We start from the raw sequence: 22,207 nt of genomic DNA, 5'->3' as shown, positions 1-22,207 counted from the left end.
ACTGCACAGCCTCTCTAAAGTACAGATGTTATGCAGCAGGAAAAAGGGTACCAACAGTCCTCTGCAGTGACCAGAGAAACATAGGAGTGACAGATGGATAGCAAAAGAGTAAAAACAGGCTTAGAAAAAGATTTTTGATTATCATAGAACACAAAGAGTCAGTGGGAAGACAATGGAAGATTGACACACATGAAACGAATGGGGAATGTAAAACTCCACAGCAAAGCAACTGGGTTGCATAGAGAGCTGGCAGATACTAATTTAACACAAAAGTCCTGTTTTTCAAATAAAAGGGGAGGCAGAGGATGAATTTTGCATCATGACAATTTCCTCTACTAACTGCACACGCAAGGGCAGAAACAGGTATCAGCTCTGCATGGGAAGTTACACCACAGCAAAAATGACCATTTTTTGAAATTAAGGAAAAAGCATCAAAAAAAAAAAATCTTCAAAAATTCTTGAGAAAGAAAACCAGCTCAGCTCAAACAAGAAAAGCATTGCAACATTTTCAGCTGCAGGGACAGACAGAATGGTTTGCCCTAGAGAAACAAAGGAGTGTATCTGCTTATTGTAAAAGAGATACACTCTACTTCCAAGGAATACTACAGGTGTTATGAGGTGCTGACACACAAATCAAACACAATACGAACTGCTGAAGACACATTTTTCATTTCTGTGGCTAAGACTGTTAACCCCACCACTTAAACCTCATCTTTCAGCCTCACCCTTACTAAGGTGATCTGAAATTCAACATTAAACACCTGCTATGGTCAATGTCCAGTGAGCACAGATGTCTATACACTGGAAAACAAAGCTAAGCGTCCAAAGTCACCTCCCCCTCTCCAACACACTCACTTTCTCTCATTTTTGGCAAGAGTCACATACCTCTCTGAAATTTGTGTTTTTCCATCCAGCCTAATGTATCTATGTTGCCAGTGTTTTAGAAAAACTTCCAAGATGTCCAGCATCATAGTGAACTGGCTGAACAACACAACTCTGTCACCCTGGAAAGGACAAAGCAAAGCAAAATATTTTGAAACATGTCAACTACGAAGTACAATAATTCTTTATTGATGCAAATATATGATTTTACTTTCACAGAAGTCCTGTTTTCCAAAATAAAAGACTAAGCTGAAAATCATCAAGTCAGGATTGACTTTCAGTGAAGATTCATATCCAGTAGTTCTGCTGCATTAATTCACTGTCTGCTATTGCAGTAATATTTTAATTACTTTGTACTTAGGTGGCTCAAAAAAATCACATATCAAATGCATAAATGACAGATTACTTCCTTCAGAAACATCAAAATACTTTCATTCAAAACTTAAATATTTCATGTAATACACAGAGTAGCCCTGTTTTGTCTGAAATAGATCCACAGCACCCCCCTGCACAAATTCAGGGTACTCTGAAGCAATATGGCACATACTTATTTGCAAAATCAACCTGTTTCAATCTCAGGGCAGGACTTCAAACAAGGTCCTCCTCTTACCTTTCCACTGGCTTAACACACACACGATTATTCTAATGTAATACAGTTATTTAATTGCCAAGAGAAGGTCCGAGTCCCTGAGGTGTAAAAAATTATACAAGACCCCACACACTAATCAAATAGTTAACTTGAATGAATACTCTGAAACTTGGTAAACTGGGAAAATTGATTTCAGCTGTCTCTTAAGTGATGCGCATACTAAGGGCTGCACATTAAAAGTTGTAAGCTTTGCTTCTCAATTCTGCACATGCACTAAATTACATTGTAAAACTCCACAGCAAAGCAACTGGGTTGCATAGAGAGCTGGCAGATATTAATTTAACTCTTTAGACAGGAAAAAGCTTCAGCCATCTGTAATACCTTCTCTTTAAGGTCGGAGAGAATGCGTTCCAGAGCCCTAAACTTTCCAGAATCCAGGATCTCATCCATGTCTAACATGAAGTCATTGATGTGAGAATATTGCTTACAAAGCACATGCAGCTCAAAATCTGTCATTACTGTCATATCTTCAAAGATAAGGTCAGGGTTAGCATCACAATGTGTGGGTTCCTATTAGCAAAAACAAAGGGAAATAATGCAATACACAATCTCACCAGAGAAGTAAAAACAAATCCACCACACAGTAACATCCATAATCTCTGCAAGAAAAAGTAACACACCTGGACATGGACAAATGCCAGAGCTTGGCTCATGCAAGCAATGAAAGAGGAACTCTCACCTTCAGGTTTATAGGAGAGGATAATTACTTCACAGTTTAGCTCTCACAAGCACTTTGACTACCAAAAACTTAAGAAGGATATGCTAAACCTTCATCACAATTACCTACTTCCCATCAAGCCCCATGACTTTTTACACCTTTATCAGACCTCTTCCCCTAAAGACACATTCCTTAAAAGGGAGATCCAATCCTTGGAAAGATGGTAGAAAACATGGAAAGCCCAGCCCAAGATGGGTGGGTAGAGAAATGTCATGCCGGGAAGAAAGAAGAAAACAAAGCCACATCTGGACAGTATGATGGTATGGGAGTAAAAAGGGATAAAAATCCTTCATAAACCAATGGGTCACTTCTCGCTTCCTCAACCTTGTCTGGCTTCACTTTAAAACAAAGCTGAAGAATATTTAAATCCAGCTCCAAGTATTTTAGAGCACCTGTTCCATGCTGAGATATTTTTCTAATATTTTAGACATAATCAACAATTTTCCCCAAGCTCCTCAGGCATTAACCTCATACAAATTCTAAAAAAAAAAAATCCTTAACAGATCAATACTTAGGCCTTCCCTATTTTAGTTCTGTACTACTCAGTTCTTGCTACTCAGAAAGCTACTAAACTCAAGTGCCCACCTAAAATTTTTTCCATAAACATTGTGGCTTTAAATTCTGGGGCGGAGGGAAGAGGTGCTAAGGCAGAGTTTATGAAAAGGAGATGACTGCAGACTCACAACTGTTCTCTCCATTCTAATGATACAAAAATCAGTGTTAAATACCTACAGAGCTGGATTAGAGCACTGGATAGATGCAGAAAAATAAAAAGCAGCAACAATGAATTAAGTTTGGCAAAGACATTTTTGACCAGAAGCCTGACAATAAAACACACAAAGAAACAAGTTTGCATTAGAAATTCTGAGCAATGAAGGATTGCTTCTGAATCTCAACCCCTTACCTTGAGCATGAGGGTGGACATTGCCCTGAGCTTGTCATTTGTGTAGTACTGACGATGCAAAAGTGGATGATTGGCCATTTTTCTAAGTTGCATCATTGCATTTCCCATATCAGAGTTTTTCTCTGAAAACAAAAAAGGCATCTTTGTACTACTACTGAAAAGAACCATCTGAAACACTTATTTCTCAGCAGACCTTTGTTTGCAAGAACTCAGTTTGAAAATTCACCTATTAGCTAAAATTCAAACAAATTCATAGAAGAGATATAGACAGTTTATGGGCATTGACATTTCTACAAAGCAAAGACTGTAGTCATGTTCAACATATGTCTCAGCATGACAAAATCCACCAAAAGGAAAGGAGGCCCTTACATACCATTACTGTTAATGGTTTTCTTGAGCTTGTTTAAGAGAGCCAAGTAGAGCTGTTCCTGTTTATCAGACATGGCACACAGTTCAATGAGATCTTTTTTGGGAGGTAGTTGTTTAAGGACCTGACAAAACAAAATGATACCAGATAAAACCTGTATTATTGTGAACCATCAGTAATTCTGCACTGTCTTGTAGCTGTTACGGTACTCTGTTAATTCTCCTCATCCCAGCTCCTTTCACTGTTTGCAACTTCACTAACTTGGGCAGCAATTCAATGCAGGTCTTGACCTAGATTACACATCAACCTCCCCATCAAGTAACATGGTCTGCACACTCCAGAACTGCATGAAATAATATTTATTATATGCAATACTTGGGATCTACTCCCCTGTTAATCAGCATTACCCCCTTCAGACCACTGAAGTCTGCAAGTGCCCGTTAACATTTTTTAAGATCAGTAAGTAATTTAATCTCATATTATAGTGCTGGGTCTCAGAGATTATCAGGCTTTTTGATAACACAAACCCATCATTCTAAAGATAAAATGTTACCTCATCTTTTACTCTTCTCAAGATGAATGGCTTTATTATCTGCTTTGCATGTGCAATTCTCTCCTTCTCATATATGCTTTGTTCTTCAGCAGTCTTCTAAGGAAAACATTGAAAGAGTTCAATTACAGTGCGAAGTTTTCAGCTATAACACCACCACCTTAATTTCTCTAACTTGATGAAAACCCCAGCCAAAACAGACATGCTTGACCTGACCATCTATATTCCAAGATATCCTGTTGCAGGATATTTTAATTTAAATGGTTTACTCAATTATTTCATTCTCTAGATTTTCATAATCACATTACCTTTTTCCATAAGATGCCAATAAAACACAAGTTATGCAGCAGTAGCAGTCTTCCAGCAAAAATAAAAAAGTTATTTTCAAGAAGAGAATTCATGGTACTCACTGTTTTTGAAGAGAACATCCTTCGAATTTCACTTGTGCTACTGCTGAACATATGGGGCATGACAAAATTCAAGAGGGACATCAATTCCAACAGATTATTTTGAACTGGAGTCCCCGTTAGCAGCAAGCGATTCTTGGCCTGTTTGTCCAAAGTGCAAAGAGCAACAAGAAACATTTGTCAAACAGGCTAAAAAATATTATTGGCAAACAAACCACAGCTATGGAGAAGTGAGAAAATTAACTTGGTTTAAATGATAACTTTTTAAACTTATATATTTGGAACTCATGGAATAATTTCCTTGTTAAGTCAGCAAAACTGTTTACAGATCTGTGGGGAACTGCGCACCAATTTAAGACAATTAAAAAGGCATTCCTGGATCTATTAGGCTTCTTCTTGATTTTTCTGTTTGGGCTTTGTTTTGGTTATTGTTGTTGGGTTTCTTTTGTTGTCTGAGGTACTTTTTCTTCCTCCTGATGACTGTGCTAATTGCTGCTTCCATATCAAGTTCTCTAATGTCATGCAGTACTTAAGCACAAGTTTTGAATTGCAAGTACAAGCAAGTTTTATTGCTTAAAGATTAGCATTTTAAAAAGGCTGTTGATGAAAACATGATCTTGAAAAATAAGATGCAGTAAGTGATCTTAAGTTTATTATTACTGTACAAATATTACAGTGCTAGATCGTATTATTCAGAGAAAGAGCTGTTCTCAAATATTTTTCAAAACTCCACTTACTCAGGCTGCAATCCACAAGAAAAAATATTTTCAAGCTGGCTCTTTTCACTTAGCCTTATCAGAGTAGGTCCTTAAGTACTACAAAGTTTCAGCACAAGTAATCAGAACAGCATCTTTAAAATCTTTACTACTATGGGACGTAACTGGGAATTTGCTCAATACTGAAACTCAAGCACTACCACCATTGTAATGATGGTACAGGAAATTTATTACATTTCTTTGGGAGTTTATGTCCCAGAAGTGATCACAGTCCAGGATCCACTCCTTAGACCACACCAACACTTAAATCCATTTGCATACTGTAGTTGCTCTAAAGTTACGTGTATTAGAACATTACAGTTAATATTCCTGCTTTCCCCCTGCTTGTAACTACCAAACAGAAAAGCCAGGAGCTGTCCCCTCTAACCCAGCAATAACCAAACCTCTTACATTAATTGTCATGAGGTGCTGGTAGCGGATGGAGCTCATGTTCTTGAGCATATGACCTTCATCAAAAATTGCATAGTTAAGCTTCAGCCTACGGAACAGTCCTCGATCATCTGAGCTGCTGATTGCAGAGTTGTATCTGTCAAGAGACAAATATCACTTGCACTTAAGTCTCTCTCTGAAAATGAATGCACTGTTATCACAATCAAACTAAATTCTCTAATATTGATAAGAGTTATGGACAAAGTACATGAGGGGCAGTAGAACTGCCTGGAAGTAACCAACCACAACACAGTTGTGGCAAATGATTTCAGTTTACTTGATGAGCCAATGCTCTAAATAACCTAAAAATCTAAAATTTTGCTGATTCCCAAAAGTCTGCTGAAGTCTATTACAATGTAATATTATCTGTAATATACATGCTGACAGACACATATCTAAAACACCTATGTCACAGTATCTCTTACATAGTCATAAAAGCCTAGTTAACCATTATCTGAAACCCAGCTCCTAAAATTGTCTGGTTTCTTGTACCACTAGAGGTCAGCAGGACCACACTAAAGCTCCCTGTTTGTAGTGTTTTTTTGTAGTGTTTTAACTGTACTTACGTAGTCACAATCACATTGAAATCAACGACTTTATTGTGAATGTCCAACCTGAGATGTTTCCTGTCTTCTTGGGATCCTAAAGAAGGAGAAATTATAAAACTAGTACAATTACATATATTAAAAACACTGTAGAGAAATCACTCATCAATAAATCTGTGTACTTAACAACTGTCTTAAAACACTGCCACGAGCAATTCATCTTTTCTTACACTGGCCATGCAAGCAACTGCATTACTGGATTCACGTTTTAACTAGATTCCTCACCATAGTAAAAGAGGACATTCAGTTCAGGACACCACAGATGAACTTCTCTTATCCAGTTATCTGTAAGACAACATTAAAACAAAACCCAAGACATTTATAATTTATTACGTCTTGCTGTTTCACACCTCAGCATCAACGCAAACATCCAAATTTAATGCAAATCCCTCTAAATTCTCCTGAAGGTTAAGAGACCTTCTGTCTTAAAACTGGAAAACTGCTAAGTAAGAAACTGAATCTGCTAAGTAAGAAGCTGAATCAACCCCAACTGGGCTTTAGTAACTCAACCAGCTTGCACTTCAAACTCCTGCAGGAACAGGCCCTGCATGGTCTGTAACCACCGTGTGAAATAAATACAATGTGTGACTCTGCAGCTTGGTTTCTTCCCTAGACAGTTAAATCCCCAGAAAGCAAATCACCTTATCTGTCAGTACTTGCCTGCAGAAGTATGTCACCAGGAGAGACAGTGCCTCTGGGAGCAGGCAGAGGCCTGACATCTCGGCTCTGCAGCTCCAGGTGGTGCAGCAGCACAGCAGCCACAGCCAACACTGCCGTGCCCAAGGGGAAGCTGCTTGACAGCCAACACAAGTGCTGACCCCAAAGCACAGAAGGAGGGGGACTCTGCTAAACACCACTTGGGAAGGGAGGGACCCAGGTCAGGGGTGAGAAGACATCTCTGGAAAAGCGTCAGGAAAACTGCCAGCAGGCTGCACTGCCCAGGCATTGCCAACCTGCCTCTACAACTGGGACTCTAAGAACTGACTTCACAAAAGCACTTTTATTCACATACACACCAACTTCTAAGTAATATATGCATTATTAAGAGTTGTTTTAAAAAGTGGAGTTGTACAACTGGAAACTTTTCTGATGTATCAAGAGAAATTTTTGAAGTCCAAATCAGTATTTTGTATTAAAAGCAGCATTTACTTTCTAAATTCAATTTGTTACTTCCCCTGTCATTCAACAAATCCAAATCTTACTCCATCAAGAACCATTTTCTGCTCAACTTCATCCACTTTGCTAACATTTCATTCCACCACACTCTCTCCAATTTCAACTGAGGCTATAAAACCATCAGAACACACAAGTAACAGACAGCTTCATCATTTTAGGATTTTCATCTGCTTTGACAGATGCTGTGCAGTAAAGACAAAAAAAACCCCAGTGAATGTTTAAAATGTCATGAAACCTAACCCTAAGCACAGCCTGAAGACTAGCAAGTTCAGCCAATATTCAACAGGTAAAAAGACTACTTTGCTACAGAAGCTCAGATTGTAACAAGCAGCTTCATTTTTTTCGAAGCAGACAGGTCGTCTAAAAAAGTTCCATACTAAGTGTAATTAATTCAGAACAAGCATGCCTGCACTATGGTCTGCATTCCAATTCAAATGACTTAAGGAGCTGAGTACCATCACAAGAAAATCAAATTTTCTTTCATTAAATTATCGTTGCTTTACAATATGTCCACGATGGTTTGGTTCTTTTTTCCCAAACAAAATTATTTCTGAAGGTTGTAACTTACCTAACGTTGAAGCTGGCACAACTATCAAGTGGGGACCTTTATTGCCCTCTTGGTAAAGATAAGCCAAAAATGCAATAGCTTGAATTGTTTTTCCTAAGCCCTAAGAGAAAATAAATCCATTTAAACAAAATTTACAACCTGCATCACATAAAATTGTTTTGAACTCATACAACAATTACAGTGTAGTGATGGCCCAGTAAAGATGAGAAATCTGATTAGAAAATTTGTTCTGATTAACCAGTTTTAGAGAAGACAATTCCTTCTCAAGTACAACCTCAGTCAAACTTCATTATCCTTTCAGCTCAATATTTGAACAAAGATTCATCTTTTCAATTAATGAAGTCTTTCATTTTAGTTCAAGTTCATCCCTCAAATTGCCTCCAAAAACTTACCTTCCTGAGCCAATGATGCAGAAAAATGATTACTTGGAAACTAAATGTTTATTTCCATTTGAGCCACTTGTACAACTGGCTATTCCAGCTACTTCTGAAGTGGAATTTAATATGGGAATGAGATTAAAGAATCAGATTACATTTCTGCCAACACTCATTCTTCCTATTTTCTGCATCATGAATTAAAAAATTTCATCTACCACAAAAAACCCATATTCTTACTAATATGAAACATAGGGAAGTTGAGAAACACTGCCTAAATAACAGCAAGGCAAAGCAGTGCTTCCATTCAAGGTTCATCAGAAGACGAACAGCAGCCAGGATTAAAAATAACAGAACACAAATTCAGCAGCTGCATCAGTACGTTTCTTCCTTTGAACAACTACAGGTGGTGTCAGCATTTAACAAAACCTCAAACCCATAAGCTTGTCTCTCTTAGTTCAACGTTGATGAGGAGTGCCATGAGAAAAGATGGTGGAAATGCTGCTTCTGGAGAAGCAGAGAAGGTTTTTACCCACTTGGTTTTTCCTGTATTGTTATCTGCCTGTTTTGAAACTGGTGGAGAAATGGAGAAAATAGGAGGGGTCACTACACTAAATGATGTAGAATTAATTATATTTTTGGGCAAGGAGCTGTTAAACTCAATGGTTTGAAAATAAGCTGTTGTGGTAGAAATCGGTTCCATTGCACCAGAAGACACTATGTGATTTGTAAGTGTCCATGAATCTTAGGCTACCTTTGATTTCCAAATGGAAAATCAGCAGCTTCTAAGATCTTGGAAACTGTTTGCAATTTAGGATTACTTATGTCCTGAAGGTTTCTAGGTGAGAATTTAACAAAGTCTTTTTTGCAAAGTTTTAACGATTCTTAAATAAGCAGTTTCACACTTACCATTTCATCAGCAAGGATGCCATTCAATCTGTGCTTATACAGCAGAGCTAACCAGTTCAAACCAATCTTCTGATATGGCTTCAGTTTCAAACTGTTAAAAACAAGCAAGCTTATTACCACCTTTTATTTATTTCTCCTTGAAACACAACTTTACACTTACTGTAATCACAGACTGGCAGATTTAACACTGCCTTTATTTTAATGCACTCCAGACCTCTTTGTGTAGTGAAAAACACAAACCTTCTTAATTAGTCACCTGTACACAAACTGAGTTGCTTATCTCCATTTTCACAGACCTTAAATGATCAAAGGGAGTGACACAAGAAATACGTCTCTTCTACAATCAGCGATACACAACCAGATAAAAGCAGTTACAGAACTACTCATTTCTAAAATACACAATGAATTAAGTGGCCTTTTGCAGCTGCATCCCTAGTTTTGCTCTGTTGTACAATTACTGTTTGCATCAGCACCAAAGAAAAACCCAAACACACAACCCACAAAACACACTCAGCAGCAAGTTACCCAGTTCAGCACTTTTTCCAAAGAAGAAGCCTCACCGACATCTTTCTTCCTAAGACTTCCTACTTCCTCCCGGGTTTTATTTTCACACAGCTGAGAATCTTCTGCTTCTAACAGCATCCAACTGGAATTCATGCTGCTCCTTTGGCCATTCCCACTACAACCCTACATTTCCTACCCCTTAGAATAATACCCTCCACCATATCCATATCCATTTACATTCCCCCTAATATCCATTTGGAGATCCTTACCAATTTATCTCTCTGAAGGAAATCTTTCCCCACAACACATCCCAGCTGCCACTCTGACTGGATACGGCGTTCCACATTACTTGGTACACCTGCACTTCCTGACCAATGTCTTTCATTCAGCTGATAAACCTGCCCAGTTTGCTTAGATTTGTTCCAACTTAGCATTTTTGCAATCAAATCCTATTTGAAATCTGTCCCCCATTATAGACACAAATTTGCTTGGGTTTTTATTTGAAATAAATTGACAACTCATGATTCCATTGAAGTTAGCTGTTATATTCACCAGAAACTGGAGAAAATAAAACACTGTTACAATTTTTCATGCTCTTATCCTGCCCCCCAGCTTTCCTGATACACTTTAAAAAAACCTGTTAGATCTCAGCTACTAAGTATCAAAAATCTGCAACTCTACTTTCAGAGACTACAGTTCTGAAAATTCCAGTCTTCAAGTATACCTCATTGTCCTACACCCTTCTAAAGTATAAAAATGAGAGATACCTGCGATTCAGAATGGAGGGTTGCTCTATGTTCCATCCACATCCTCCATCTCTAGTAATCCTGGTTACCTGTTTTGTCAGCTTTTTGGAAATGTCTTCACATTTATTCATGAGCTTTAGAACCACATCCCTCTCCTTCAGCAGAATCTTGCAGTTCCACACTATATCCTCTGACAAACCAGAAGTCTTCGTCATTTTTGTAAACTGCAAAATAATAATTATTAAAAATCTATGAACACTGGTAATAGCAATTTCAGGGAAAATCCACAGCTGCTGCAGGCAACAACTCAAGTAGTAGACAGCAATAGCATCCCCATTTCCTTTCAAAATTCCAAATATTCCTTACACTTGGCCCACCGCAAACTGTGTGAATCCATACTGAAGGTCATGATTGCAGCTTCTCACATTATGAAACTTAATCTTAAGTGATAAAAATTCTCTGAAGAGCTTCTAACATAAAATACAAGCACTTTAAACTCAAAATCCTTAACAGGAGGCAACACACAGTGCAAAGGCCAGCTTTGAAGGCCAGGCACACTAACAGAACAAAACCCCAAAAGGAAGAAAAAAAAAAAGCACTGATGCTCATTAAGATGCCCTTTCAAACAGACCCTATTAGACACTAAAGGCAGAAGATGTAAGCATAATGTAGGCAAACAAATGAATCTATAACGAAGGTTATTACATTTTGTTATGGGTCTGTCTGGGGCTCAGCATTACTTGGTTCCAATTTTAACTCTGCCACAAAGGGAGTCAAAGTGGACTGAGGCACTGTTCCAGGCTTTTTGTGGTCACCAAGTAGTGCCAGTACAAAGAACCCTTACTTCCACCACTTGCTTCCTCAAGGCCACACTATACACACAGTTTATTTCCTTCCTCTACATTTGAGATCTTCATCACATTATGAATATTTTACATGTCAGAGACAAGCAGCCTCAAGTTGTATCAAAACAGGCCCCTCAGGCCCATCAATTTCTCCTAAATTCCATGTAGGGCCACCTGCAGAAACTGCAAAACCTACCTACCACTAAAAATATTTCTGCAGTAACTGGGATCATATTTGTAATTACAGTATTTTCTCAAGTACTTATACATACAGTAAAGAACAGGTTTTGTTTATTAATGGATTTAAAAAATTGAAGAATACAAGATGCTTTGGATTCAGCATTCTTGTATTAAAACAGAAGTAGTTTTCACACAGATTTTTCTGCATTTTAGACCAGGGGTCTGTTAAAATTTAGCACAAGACTTTATATGTATACATCCTCCAAGAATTCCTTCCATAAAAAAGGAGTCATATGATCCAGCTATTATGTTCTAAGTAACTCGCCAATATTGTCACATTGCAGAGTAAAAGCAAGTTTTGTTAAGCTGAAGACTATAACCAGATCAAAAATAGAATTTACAAAACAGCTTTCATTATAAGCATATTTAAAAAAATAACCAGAGTGAGGCAATCACAGTCCTGAGGTATTTTTTTTGGTTTTTTTATTTTAAACAAACTCCAGAAAGTTTACCAACACTCCTAGGTTAGACCAGGCTAAAGTACATATTTCAATATCTCTAAAGAAATTTTCTAAAAAGACACCTCTATTTAGAAATAAAAAGGAACACAGTTTTTAATAGGTGCCTACAAAATTTCGACATTTGTTTTGATGACTAAAGCTTTGGTTGGCATGAATAGAAATCCTGTAATCCATAAATAAAGGTGTGGAGAATTGAGCCATCTGTTATTAACAGAAATTGTATTGTTTCATGTCAGCACATTAACATCCACGTCCAAGTTGCAACAAGAAATACTTTAGCCACTGGTTTGCATGTGAAACACAGGGTGTTACCCTGCTCAGAACTCCAAGCAAATCCACGGGTGGCCTTTGCTTTCTAGAGGTTCTGTCACCCTCCCATGTTCAGCTTTTTTCAAATGAGGCCCAAAAATGTGAGACCATCATGGAAACTGAACCCAAGAGCTTTCCCAGCACAACTGGAATTGCCACACCAGCACACTCTGCCTGGGCTTACTTTACACAACCTGCAAGATGATGAAGGCTTTCTCTTTAATGCCTAAGGGTGAAAGTCAGCCTCAGTCTTGATCAACAAACACCAGTTCCACTGTAAGCAGTTTCCCACTGCTAACCTGATGCATTTGCTGCTTCCCTGCAGCTGGCTTTGGTGCAATGTGGTTCTGGAGTTTGGTTTTTGGAGCAGTTGTACATGTGCAGCCAAACAAAATGAGATGACAAAGGTGGAGCTAACTCTCCCTTGAGTGTGTACCTCCTAGCTCATATACTGCTGCAGTGTACAGAACATGATGGACAAGAACTGACAGCTCAGTTCTCCCATTCCCCTGAAAGTGATGTACTGGGTCAGCATTTCAATGTAACACTTTATATTACATTTCCAGAACACACACATTAACTTGTGTGTATTCTGTAAGAATTTCTGTAGACCACAAAGTCTTTAAATGCTAAGCAAGACAGCTTATTTTGTGATAGAATAATACTGTGAATGACAAAAATGGGAGGATACAGCAAGACTCACACTGATACATATGTTTTTACACTAAAAGGAAATCCAAACAGGTAACAGTTACACACTTTAAAAAAAAAAAAAAAAAGAAACAGAACAGCATTAAACCCTCTCCAGTTCCTCTCCTACATCTACCAGAAGAAACAGAAAATTCCAAGACCACCAACCCAGACCCCAAAACCTCAGCTGAGCTCCTCTGGGCACCAGTCTAGGCTCTGCTTTTGTTTCTTGGCATGCAGTGAAGGCAGGCAGGTACTGCCCTTACGTGACTGTGCTCACAGCCTCCCCGCTGAGAAATGGCGCTGCGTACTGACATTTCCAACACTGGGCAATTCCACAGCTGGGAAATGAGAGCGCTGTTAAAATATGATTAAGCACCAATAAGTTTTATAGAGGAGTTAGGGCAATTGGTGCCCAGAAGTGCTTCCATCAAGGAAAGAAACCATGCTGTCTGCTGGCCCACAATGTGTGCCAGTGGGTTATCATCAGGATCTCAAAGCAAACAGGAGAGAGAATTGAGAAGCCAACACAGGAGACTGAGGGGAGACCTCACTGCAGTTACAACTTCTTCACAAGGGGAAGCAGAGATGCAATCACAGATCTTTTCTCTGTTGTGACAGGGACAGGACCTGAGGAAATGGCCTGAATCTGTGTCAGAGAAAATTGATGTTGGATATTAGGCAAAGATTTCAGGTTTCCTCCTAGAAAATGTACTTGACCTACAGCATAGGCATTTCTAAACTGCCAAATGAATTAATCTTTGTAAGCAAGGACAATTTCAGCTCTCTCCAATTATTTTGAGAACCATGTCTAACTGAGCTTTTTCTATGTGTTTTAAGCATTACTAGATCAAGTTAAGCACTTGAGATACCTACTCCAAGAGTATTTCCAAGTGCTCTTATTAATCTTATGAGCTTATGAAATTAATTTAAATCCTCTTGAAATAAAATATCTTAGTCCAACTTAAAAAAAAAATCTAGAATAAAATACATTTTCATTTATGTTTTCCTGGAATAAAACATTTGATTTACAAGTAAGTAGGCTTTATTTTTAATACCAGAGTGAGAGTCTTAATATCTTCCTCAAGTCTAATAATGAACAAGTGGTAACAACTTGTAGTACTTCACATTGTGTTACACAAGATACCATTACAATAAAAAGAGACTTAAAACTAAGCCAATTTCTTTAATGCTCTAACTGAATCAGCTCTCCCCATTATTCTAACCACCCTTATTAATTGGTAGGAAAAACACTGGGTTACTGAGCTACTGGATCTTTATAAACAATTAAATCCACACTGATACAAAACATCTGCTAAAATCCGCTGCAAACCACTTCTACTCTGGGCAAGTATTCACAATACTACATAAACATGTGGCTGCTGACAGCAGCAATCTTCATGAAAGACAAAGTCTGAATGCAAACAGGCCCATGCAGTGTTTTTTTTAACTGTAAAATATTTAACACAGAAAAGGAAAAGAGCCCTGTAGCAAATACTTCTGCAAAGAATTAAGCTCAGACAAAATCCAACAAGTTTAGAAAGTAATAGCTGTATGACAGATGTTCTGTGAGAAGCCAAAGGCTTGGGGCAAAACGGATTTCTTTCGCAGCATACCAGTACCTTATTTTTTTCACATATCGTCCTTTTGTCTCCCCCCTTCCCTTACAACACAACACAAAAAGATCACTTTGTTTTCCTTAAAATTCTGTTTAGTATCTCTTTTTCTTTCATGGTAATGTATTTCACACACTGAATAACAAATGTTATTGTTTTACACATATTGAAAAAGTTCTTGCATACATCAGTGGGGGGGTTCAGAATGCACACTGATGAAAAATATCAATTATTCTGTAAAAAGGCCTGTGCATAGTTACTGTTTTAAAATCCAAAGTACCAATAAATTAAATCAAGACAATCTGCTGTAACAGATTGTAAGAATTCAAATTTCTTACCGGGACATTGCTCTTAGCAGGTCTGAGGTCTTGCAGTTAACTGAAACTGTATGAAATGTGAAGTCTACAAACAAGTAATGGTAAACATCTGAAAGTAACAACAAAGCGACAGCAGATAATGTACTTACCAGCAGATACCGTTTTCCCTTCCGTGGTGGATTGTGGCTTAGCCTTTTGATGCTTTACCTTTCATTAATAAAACACAGCAGCTCATTCCACTAAAAATGGCTGCATTGCTTAGCTAGCAAAACCATGCTAGACACTAAGCTGCAGTAGAATAAAGGCACAAAAGAAGGGAAAAAAAAAAAAAGAGAACGACCATTTCTTGCCTGAAACTAAAAATATCCATGCTGGCTTCTTCAATCATGGAGCTACCCTGGAAGCTGCTGCTGCTGCTGCACAAGTGTCTGCAGTAAAGGTCCTGCCACTTTCTTCCCTCCTGCATGGGTTTTCAGCTACAAGAGCTCAGAACAGGCTAGCAAACACCTCCTTCTCAAGTGAAAGCTCTAATTTCTCCTTCTGCAGTGAAATCAACCAACTTTCTGTGCTACAGAGTGAGTGACAGTAATGTCAGCCAATCAGCTTGAGTTTTCCAGAAAAATCACCCCTTAATTCATTCAAAATCAGGTCATATGACACTATTTGAAATGCTATTGGCTTAGGAGGAACATAGCATTTCAGCCTAATGAGGATAAGGCCACCCATCTAAGCCTCCCTAGGCTGAAGCCACCTTGACTCTAGGCAGGCTGGGGATAGGAAAGGAAGAATGCAGACCTACCAGAGCCTCCCAGCTGTTAAAGGGCCGGAGCGCTATTATCTTCTGAGCCTTTTTCTGAGAACACTGGGGAATCAGAGTCAGTTCACTCAGGGAAGCATCCTGCAGGAAGCTGAGGATTTTGGCTTTGTAGCCATCCTCCATCACTTCGTCGCCACTGCTGTAGTCTTCATCCAGGGAGCTTCCGCCGTCTTCGGAAGCAGACTCGTCCTCCATGTGTTCTGCTTCTCTCTCAGCACTCCAAATGCTCCTTTTGCCTTGGTCCTTTTTCTGAAAGCCATTCTGCTCTTTCTCAGAAGCCTTCTGCTTCATCTTATCTTTACTCTCCTCACTCTGGGTTTTAGTGGAGGCTTCGGTCCAGTCAGCAACTTTCCTTTTGGGAGGAAATTCCACACCTATGCATGCAACACAGAAGGTAACAAGTCAATGCATACTGGTATGGGGCTGATGAAAACACAAGTTGCTCCTCCAAATTAAAACCTACAGATCTGTAAAACACAGTTCTAGCATTTAATACACAAGAACTCAAAGCAGGTGATCCTAAGAGAACAGAAAAGCAAATCTGTATAAAATATGTAAATAGCTCTAACTGTGAGTACAAGGTAAGTAAACCTCATTTGTAAAATGGTCAAATAGCAGAAGGTTTTAAGTATCTTAAAATACTGATGATGAACATAATGTGAGGTGCAGAAGCTCTGAATCAGGGCAAACAGCTAAGAATTCTGATGTATCCTGAAGATGAGATACTGGTCCCACTGCACCTGACAGCAGAGATACTAATTCTGCTGACTTGAGAAAACAAGCCTTCTTTCACCAAGAAAATGAGACATTTTTTCCATTTTAATGCACTCTAGTACGGTATTCGGGGTGGGACAATGAAAACATGCTAAAAAAACCTCAAATAACAAGGTATCTCCAACCAAAATAACTCAGTTGCCTTAAAATAAGATAGAAGGTATTTAACTGGACCCAAGAACGTAATTTTCAGAAGTGACTCGTAAGGGTTTTGATTCCTTCATTGCAAGAGAGCACTTGCAACGCAGAAGGTTCTCTTCTCTCCAATCCCAGCTTGCTGCTGATTGAGTCCAACCCTGACATCTGCCTTCTCAGAAGCAGCAGCAAGGACGCAACTTCCTGAGCACTGAGCACTCTCTCCACTTGTAAAGAATCCAGTTAAGAACACTACCTTGTCCCAAGAACACTTAAATAGCTGATACAGCGAAACATGTACCTATCTGACAGCTGTGTAACACACTGAAAAGTAATCAACTCATTAAACAGGACTTAAGTTATAACTTGCAGATTTACTTAGATTCACTGGGTTTGCTCCCTGCCACATTTAAAGTACTGGGATTTACAGACAGGTTGCATAATTCAAGGCCTGCTTCTAGGATGTTCCTCTCCTAGAATACACTCTAGAACTGACAAAATAGCATATATTACTTGTTACCTATGCAGTTATTTGCAATTACTAGTTTGGAAACCAGTAATTTACAAATAGTGCAGTTAAAAAACAAACCTTTTTTTTTTAAACAAGCAGGAAGGGAGCAGGTATCAGCTTTGACATGTGCCAACATATATTTTAAGAGCTATTCATAGGTAATATAACTTTTCATACCTATCTGTATTAGCAGGGCAAAGATATTTATTTATCCCTAGTTAGAGAGCAAAAAGAAAATACAGAAAAATTGAGCTTCCTTTTTTTATTCTCCCTGTAATAATAATTTCAAGTATAAATCCAAGTTTCTAGGCATGGTGCTGTCAGGACTGTCATTGCTGAACATTCAAAAATACCTGTATCACAAGTCTGTTTTGTCTTTGGATAAAATTAATTAGAAATCTGTCTTTACCCTCCTCGTCGTCTGCAAATATTTTCAGGGCCTCCAGTGCATCATTAAACACCCAGTTATGTTCCTCAAGTACCTCTCTCAGCTCCTGATAAAAAATAAGACATTTTGCATTGTGGTGAGATAAGCACAAGCTAAATTTCTGTGCCTAGTAATATCAGGCAAGGAAAACCCCAGTAAATCAGATGATTCAAAACAAAAGGAAATCAAAATGAGAAAACCTTTCAGCTTCTTTGTACACTCAGTTTAGGCAGGGCTGCTCTCCACTTTTGAAAAGTGTAAAAATCCACATGAACAAGCTTTGCTTCCAATAATTTCAAGCACAGTACTGAAAGGGCTCAAGTAGTTGCTGAGGACCATCAGGTACTGAAGTAATACAAAGTGCTAAATATATTTAGCAGTCTGGGGGAGAAGAGTGAGAGAGGGAGGGATCATTTCCTCTTGCATTTTTATGGTAAGTCATCAAATTTGACTATGCTAGGCTTGTCATGGGGCCTGAAATGTAGGAAGAGAAGTTCCCTGTAGTCCTAACCACATCTCATAGCTCTCAGCTCAGGACAAGTTACATTGTAAAAGCAAGAACAGTAGAAGCCTTCCCACGCTGGGCTCTTCCTGGAAGGGCTGTCAGTAAAATAACTGTTTCATATGGACTATCAACAGCTGCAGTTTTCTTAAGAACTCAAAACCTGATGTGGCATAGGGAGACATCAACTCACCTCCTTATCCAACCCAGGGAATGTACTTTGCAACTTCTTCACAAGCATCTCTTGCCTCTCCCATTGTCTTTTGGGTTCTGAGTCATCCAGCTATGTTAAAAAAGGAACCTATTAGTTTTAATATTAGTTGCAACTATAGAAACAGAAGAAAACCTCATCAGCATTGTTTATCCTTAAAGAGCTACTCTAAATGACAAAAGCACTTAAGACAAATTCAAGCTTAAGTGATTCCTAGTCAATGATAACAGACCAAAACTTTCACAAACATAGCAAATTTCTTCAGTCATGAAAAACTGTGACTCTACTTGATAAGCATTCACAGTGCTAAGTTATATACCAAAACATAAATAATATAGAACAGCCTAGTTTATTTTGCTTTAAAATCAAAAGTTATCAGTAATTCTGGATGATACTTAAGGCAGAAGATGTCAGGGTTGGTGATCAGATTAGCTTACTAAGCATGTGGTGTTTAACCCACCACAGCCTACAAACATGTCAAATGGTGTGTTTATATTAAGATTTCTGGGTAAAAAATTCCAAAAATATTATGTCACAGCATCATGGAGTCACATCAAAAACTGGTAAAACTTTTCATTGACAATAGCTTCACTAACAGCTACTACCAGCCTGCAAAATGGAAGTTAACAAGTGCCAAAACTTCCACGGGCCACGGGCTCTGCTTTGTATTCACCACAAAGAACTACACCAGTTCCTTCCTGGAGCTCTGAATGCAAAGTGGTTACAGAGCTACTTGTCTACAGCAGGGATACCAACATTTACTTTGCTGAAGGAGCACAAACCACATCACCCAGAGGCACTCTGAGTAACAAAGGACATTACTCCTTTCCTCAGTGAGTGTTAGTGTCACTAAGACAGCAGCTACAGTCCACAAAAGAGCTGCACAAATATGCTCTGATCTTAGGAACCACAAGAAAAAGCAAAACTAAGTAGAAAACCCTGAAAATTCTCACTGCAGTTCTCTATAATGAGTTCCAAAAACCCATATTCCACATTTGGTTTTTCTAAACCTTCCCCCTTTAACTGTAACGTAACTGTTAAGAACAGAAATCAAGTTGATATATAAAACCAGGTAGCATTGTTTGCTAGGCTGGCTGGTTAATATTTAACTAAAGCCTCCTTTCATAACCAAACCCAGGGGATTGGTGAGAAGGAACAAACCCAGTTCACATCTCTCTTTCAGGAAAGAAGGAATTACAAATGAGTTGTCATGTTTTTGCTTTAATAGAAAACTGTGTTTTCTTCATTTGTTTCTGTCTGAAGACAGTGTTAGCCTAAATTTCAACAGTCACCCTCCTTCATCCAGCCTCCAGTATTTAGGTCGAATTACCTTCCTCTACATAAATGGCTTTCAAGGATGTCTCCTGGGATGCCTGGGAGATGGCCTCATGCACTGCAGGACTGTGCAAATCTGCCAAATGCCATCCTGAATGTACCAGGATCATGACATAGCTCCCATTTATTAGTAGAGGTCAAAGCAGTCATTCCTTTAAATGCAACCAATTAATTATTTTTAAAGATTTCCCCAAGTCGTAATTTCAAATAAACAAGCAACATCTATAACAAAGAGCAGCAGTAGATATAGCAAAATATGTTAACTTCATGTGCTTGAGGAAATACAAGGAATGACCTGAGGAGGAAAAGTGATCCAGAGCCTGTAATTCCCACTGCTGCTCACAATAAATGAATGGTACTCAGAGCCTCACACACTGCTACCTGCCATCAACTACTTTCACCAAAGGCAGTGAACTGGCTAGTGTGATATAAAGCCACAAGCACAAAAGAACAAAGCAGGTAATTCCATTTAGAATGTCAACAATAAAAAAAAAAAAAAAAAAAACAAAAAAAAAACCCCGAAAAAATAACTCATCCAGATGGTAAGATTTGACTTAATTTTCTGATAAAACACACCACTGTCACTGACCAAGTCAGGTAATTCCATTTATTTTATAATGCACAAAGAGAAAAGTGCAGTACTTACATAACTAACTTTTGACTTTTTTGCAACTCGCTCATTCTTGGTTTTGCAATTTGTGGGAGAATCTCTTTGTTTCCTTTTACCAGAGGCAGCTTCAAAAAGAATTGAGATGGAAAAAAAGAATTAGTTCCTTTCATTAAGTTCACTCCAAAACGGCAGGATATTTTACTTACTACAACAATGCAGTAGCGACTTGTTACCCACACAGGGTTTAGCAGTCTCCATAAGTTTCCTACTACAGAGCACAGATACACTGAAACTTCAAGCAAAGCAGCTGCTTGAAGGTACATGTTTATTTACCTCTAAGTTATCTTCAGCAGTCTGGCAATTAATCAAGTAATTACTTCTCATCTACAACAACTGGAATAGCATTTTATTCTTCGTTTTTTAATAGTTACCACATGTTATTACACACCAGTTGCATAAAGGTGTATCTGTGTCTGGTTTTATTCAAGCTGCTATTTCTTCCAGGCTGAAGCCCACCTGTGTGTTGGAATATGTACATCACTGCTAATCTGGAAGCACTGGTGACTGATTTCTGGCTCAGGTGCATACCAGAGCAGTTACCAAATGCTTTTCAACATTAAATCTAGACATCTCAAAGAAAACTATGCATATTAAGTCTGTGATAACCTTATCACTTACAAACAGTTCACATGAGCCACAACTCACTTTCTGACTGTCTTTGGGCCCTGGTGATTATCAAGAGATTATCATCTCATCTCAGCATTAAAGCCTGCCCAGCCAGGTGCACTTCCAGACTGCTGCTGTGCATGGCTCATGAAGGCAAGAAGACATTACCAGTATTTCTGCACACCAGCTTGGCTTGAAGCAGCATTACCAGAACAAATTCTTGTGAAAATTCCTAGTCCATGATCTGAAATACTACTGGAAGTTAAATCTTCTCTGGAACAGCAAGTGCCTGCAGAGCTTTGGTGTCTGATTCCAGCATCTCTGGCCAACCTCCCCTCCCAGCCTGCCCTGGGAGACCAGTGAAAAAGAACACCCACACACTCAAAAAGCACATTCGCTTTCCAGTCCAGAAGACTGTCTGGAGGATCAAAATAGTTTTAACTCTGGAACATTAAGTAGCCAAATCTTTGTACAAGAAGACACTGTGTGGAAATACTTCCAAATAAATTTTCTACTACAGTCATTCACTCTGACATCAGAGAAGTGGCATAAAACTATTGAAAAAAATAAATTATTAAAACATCCTAAAGAAAAGCAAAGTACTAGCAACTCTTCCCTAAAGTAAGGATCTAGTAAGAGATACCAGAAAACACTGTTAAGATTTTTTTCAAAGTCTATGTATTTTTATATATTTAGATTAAAATATGACAGAATCATATGTTTGGGTTGGAAGGGACATTAAAGACCACTTAGTTCCAAACCCCAGCTGTAGTCAGGGACACCTTCCACTAGATCAGGTTGCTCAGACCTCCATCCAACCACACCTTGAACACTTCCAAAGAAGGGGCATAATTTAAATAATTTAAACAATATTGCCAGGAAAATGCCTGCTACTAGCTTAAGTCTGAGGAATCCGTGGTTGTCTTGATATCCAAACTAGAAGCTGTCAGGCTGCTGCTGGGCCAAGCACCAGAAGTCATTAGAGGCCTCATGCTATTATTTCTTAAGCTCAATTAACATTGTATTCAGGATGGATAATTCTGAATGTGAACAGTGACCCTGCAAACCCCTTTGCCCTAAAAAAATACATGGGCTGGATATAAGAGTATTTCAAAGATTTCCCTGCTTTTACATCAAGCTTGGGTCCTGCTTTAGGGCTGAGCACTCAAAAGCCTTT

The 22,207-nt window shown here is 38.5% G+C and overlaps 1 protein-coding gene across 2 annotated transcripts in view; it reads right to left on the bottom strand.

The window, feature by feature from the left end:
• SMARCAD1 (SWI/SNF-related, matrix-associated actin-dependent regulator of chromatin, subfamily a, containing DEAD/H box 1) overlaps positions 1 to 22,207 on the bottom strand; it is a 40,800-nt gene that overhangs the window by 1,941 nt on the left and 16,652 nt on the right. Inside the window, exons 6-21 of one of the 2 annotated variants that reach the window (XM_059844123.1) lie at positions 20,401 to 20,489; positions 18,402 to 18,491; positions 17,689 to 17,773; positions 15,842 to 16,233; positions 10,586 to 10,788; positions 9,315 to 9,405; positions 8,032 to 8,131; positions 6,513 to 6,572; positions 6,249 to 6,324; positions 5,644 to 5,779; positions 4,481 to 4,618; positions 4,074 to 4,169; positions 3,527 to 3,644; positions 3,154 to 3,275; positions 1,853 to 2,041; positions 886 to 1,004 (exon numbers count right to left, since the gene is read on the bottom strand). In XM_059844123.1, the coding sequence (XP_059700106.1) occupies positions 886 to 1,004; positions 1,853 to 2,041; positions 3,154 to 3,275; positions 3,527 to 3,644; positions 4,074 to 4,169; positions 4,481 to 4,618; positions 5,644 to 5,779; positions 6,249 to 6,324; positions 6,513 to 6,572; positions 8,032 to 8,131; positions 9,315 to 9,405; positions 10,586 to 10,788; positions 15,842 to 16,233; positions 17,689 to 17,773; positions 18,402 to 18,491; positions 20,401 to 20,489 (2,104 nt within the window). The remainder of the gene's footprint in view (positions 1 to 885; positions 1,005 to 1,852; positions 2,042 to 3,153; positions 3,276 to 3,526; positions 3,645 to 4,073; positions 4,170 to 4,480; positions 4,619 to 5,643; positions 5,780 to 6,248; positions 6,325 to 6,512; positions 6,573 to 8,031; positions 8,132 to 9,314; positions 9,406 to 10,585; positions 10,789 to 15,841; positions 16,234 to 17,688; positions 17,774 to 18,401; positions 18,492 to 20,400; positions 20,490 to 22,207) is intronic. The other variant, XM_059844124.1, reaches the window with a different exon arrangement.

This window comes from Haemorhous mexicanus, chromosome 4, assembly GCF_027477595.1.
Source record: "Haemorhous mexicanus isolate bHaeMex1 chromosome 4, bHaeMex1.pri, whole genome shotgun sequence".
Lineage (NCBI taxonomy): Eukaryota > Metazoa > Chordata > Aves > Passeriformes > Fringillidae > Haemorhous > Haemorhous mexicanus.
Note: the sequence above shows the minus strand (reverse complement) of the source record. Positions and strands in the feature narration are given on the sequence as shown.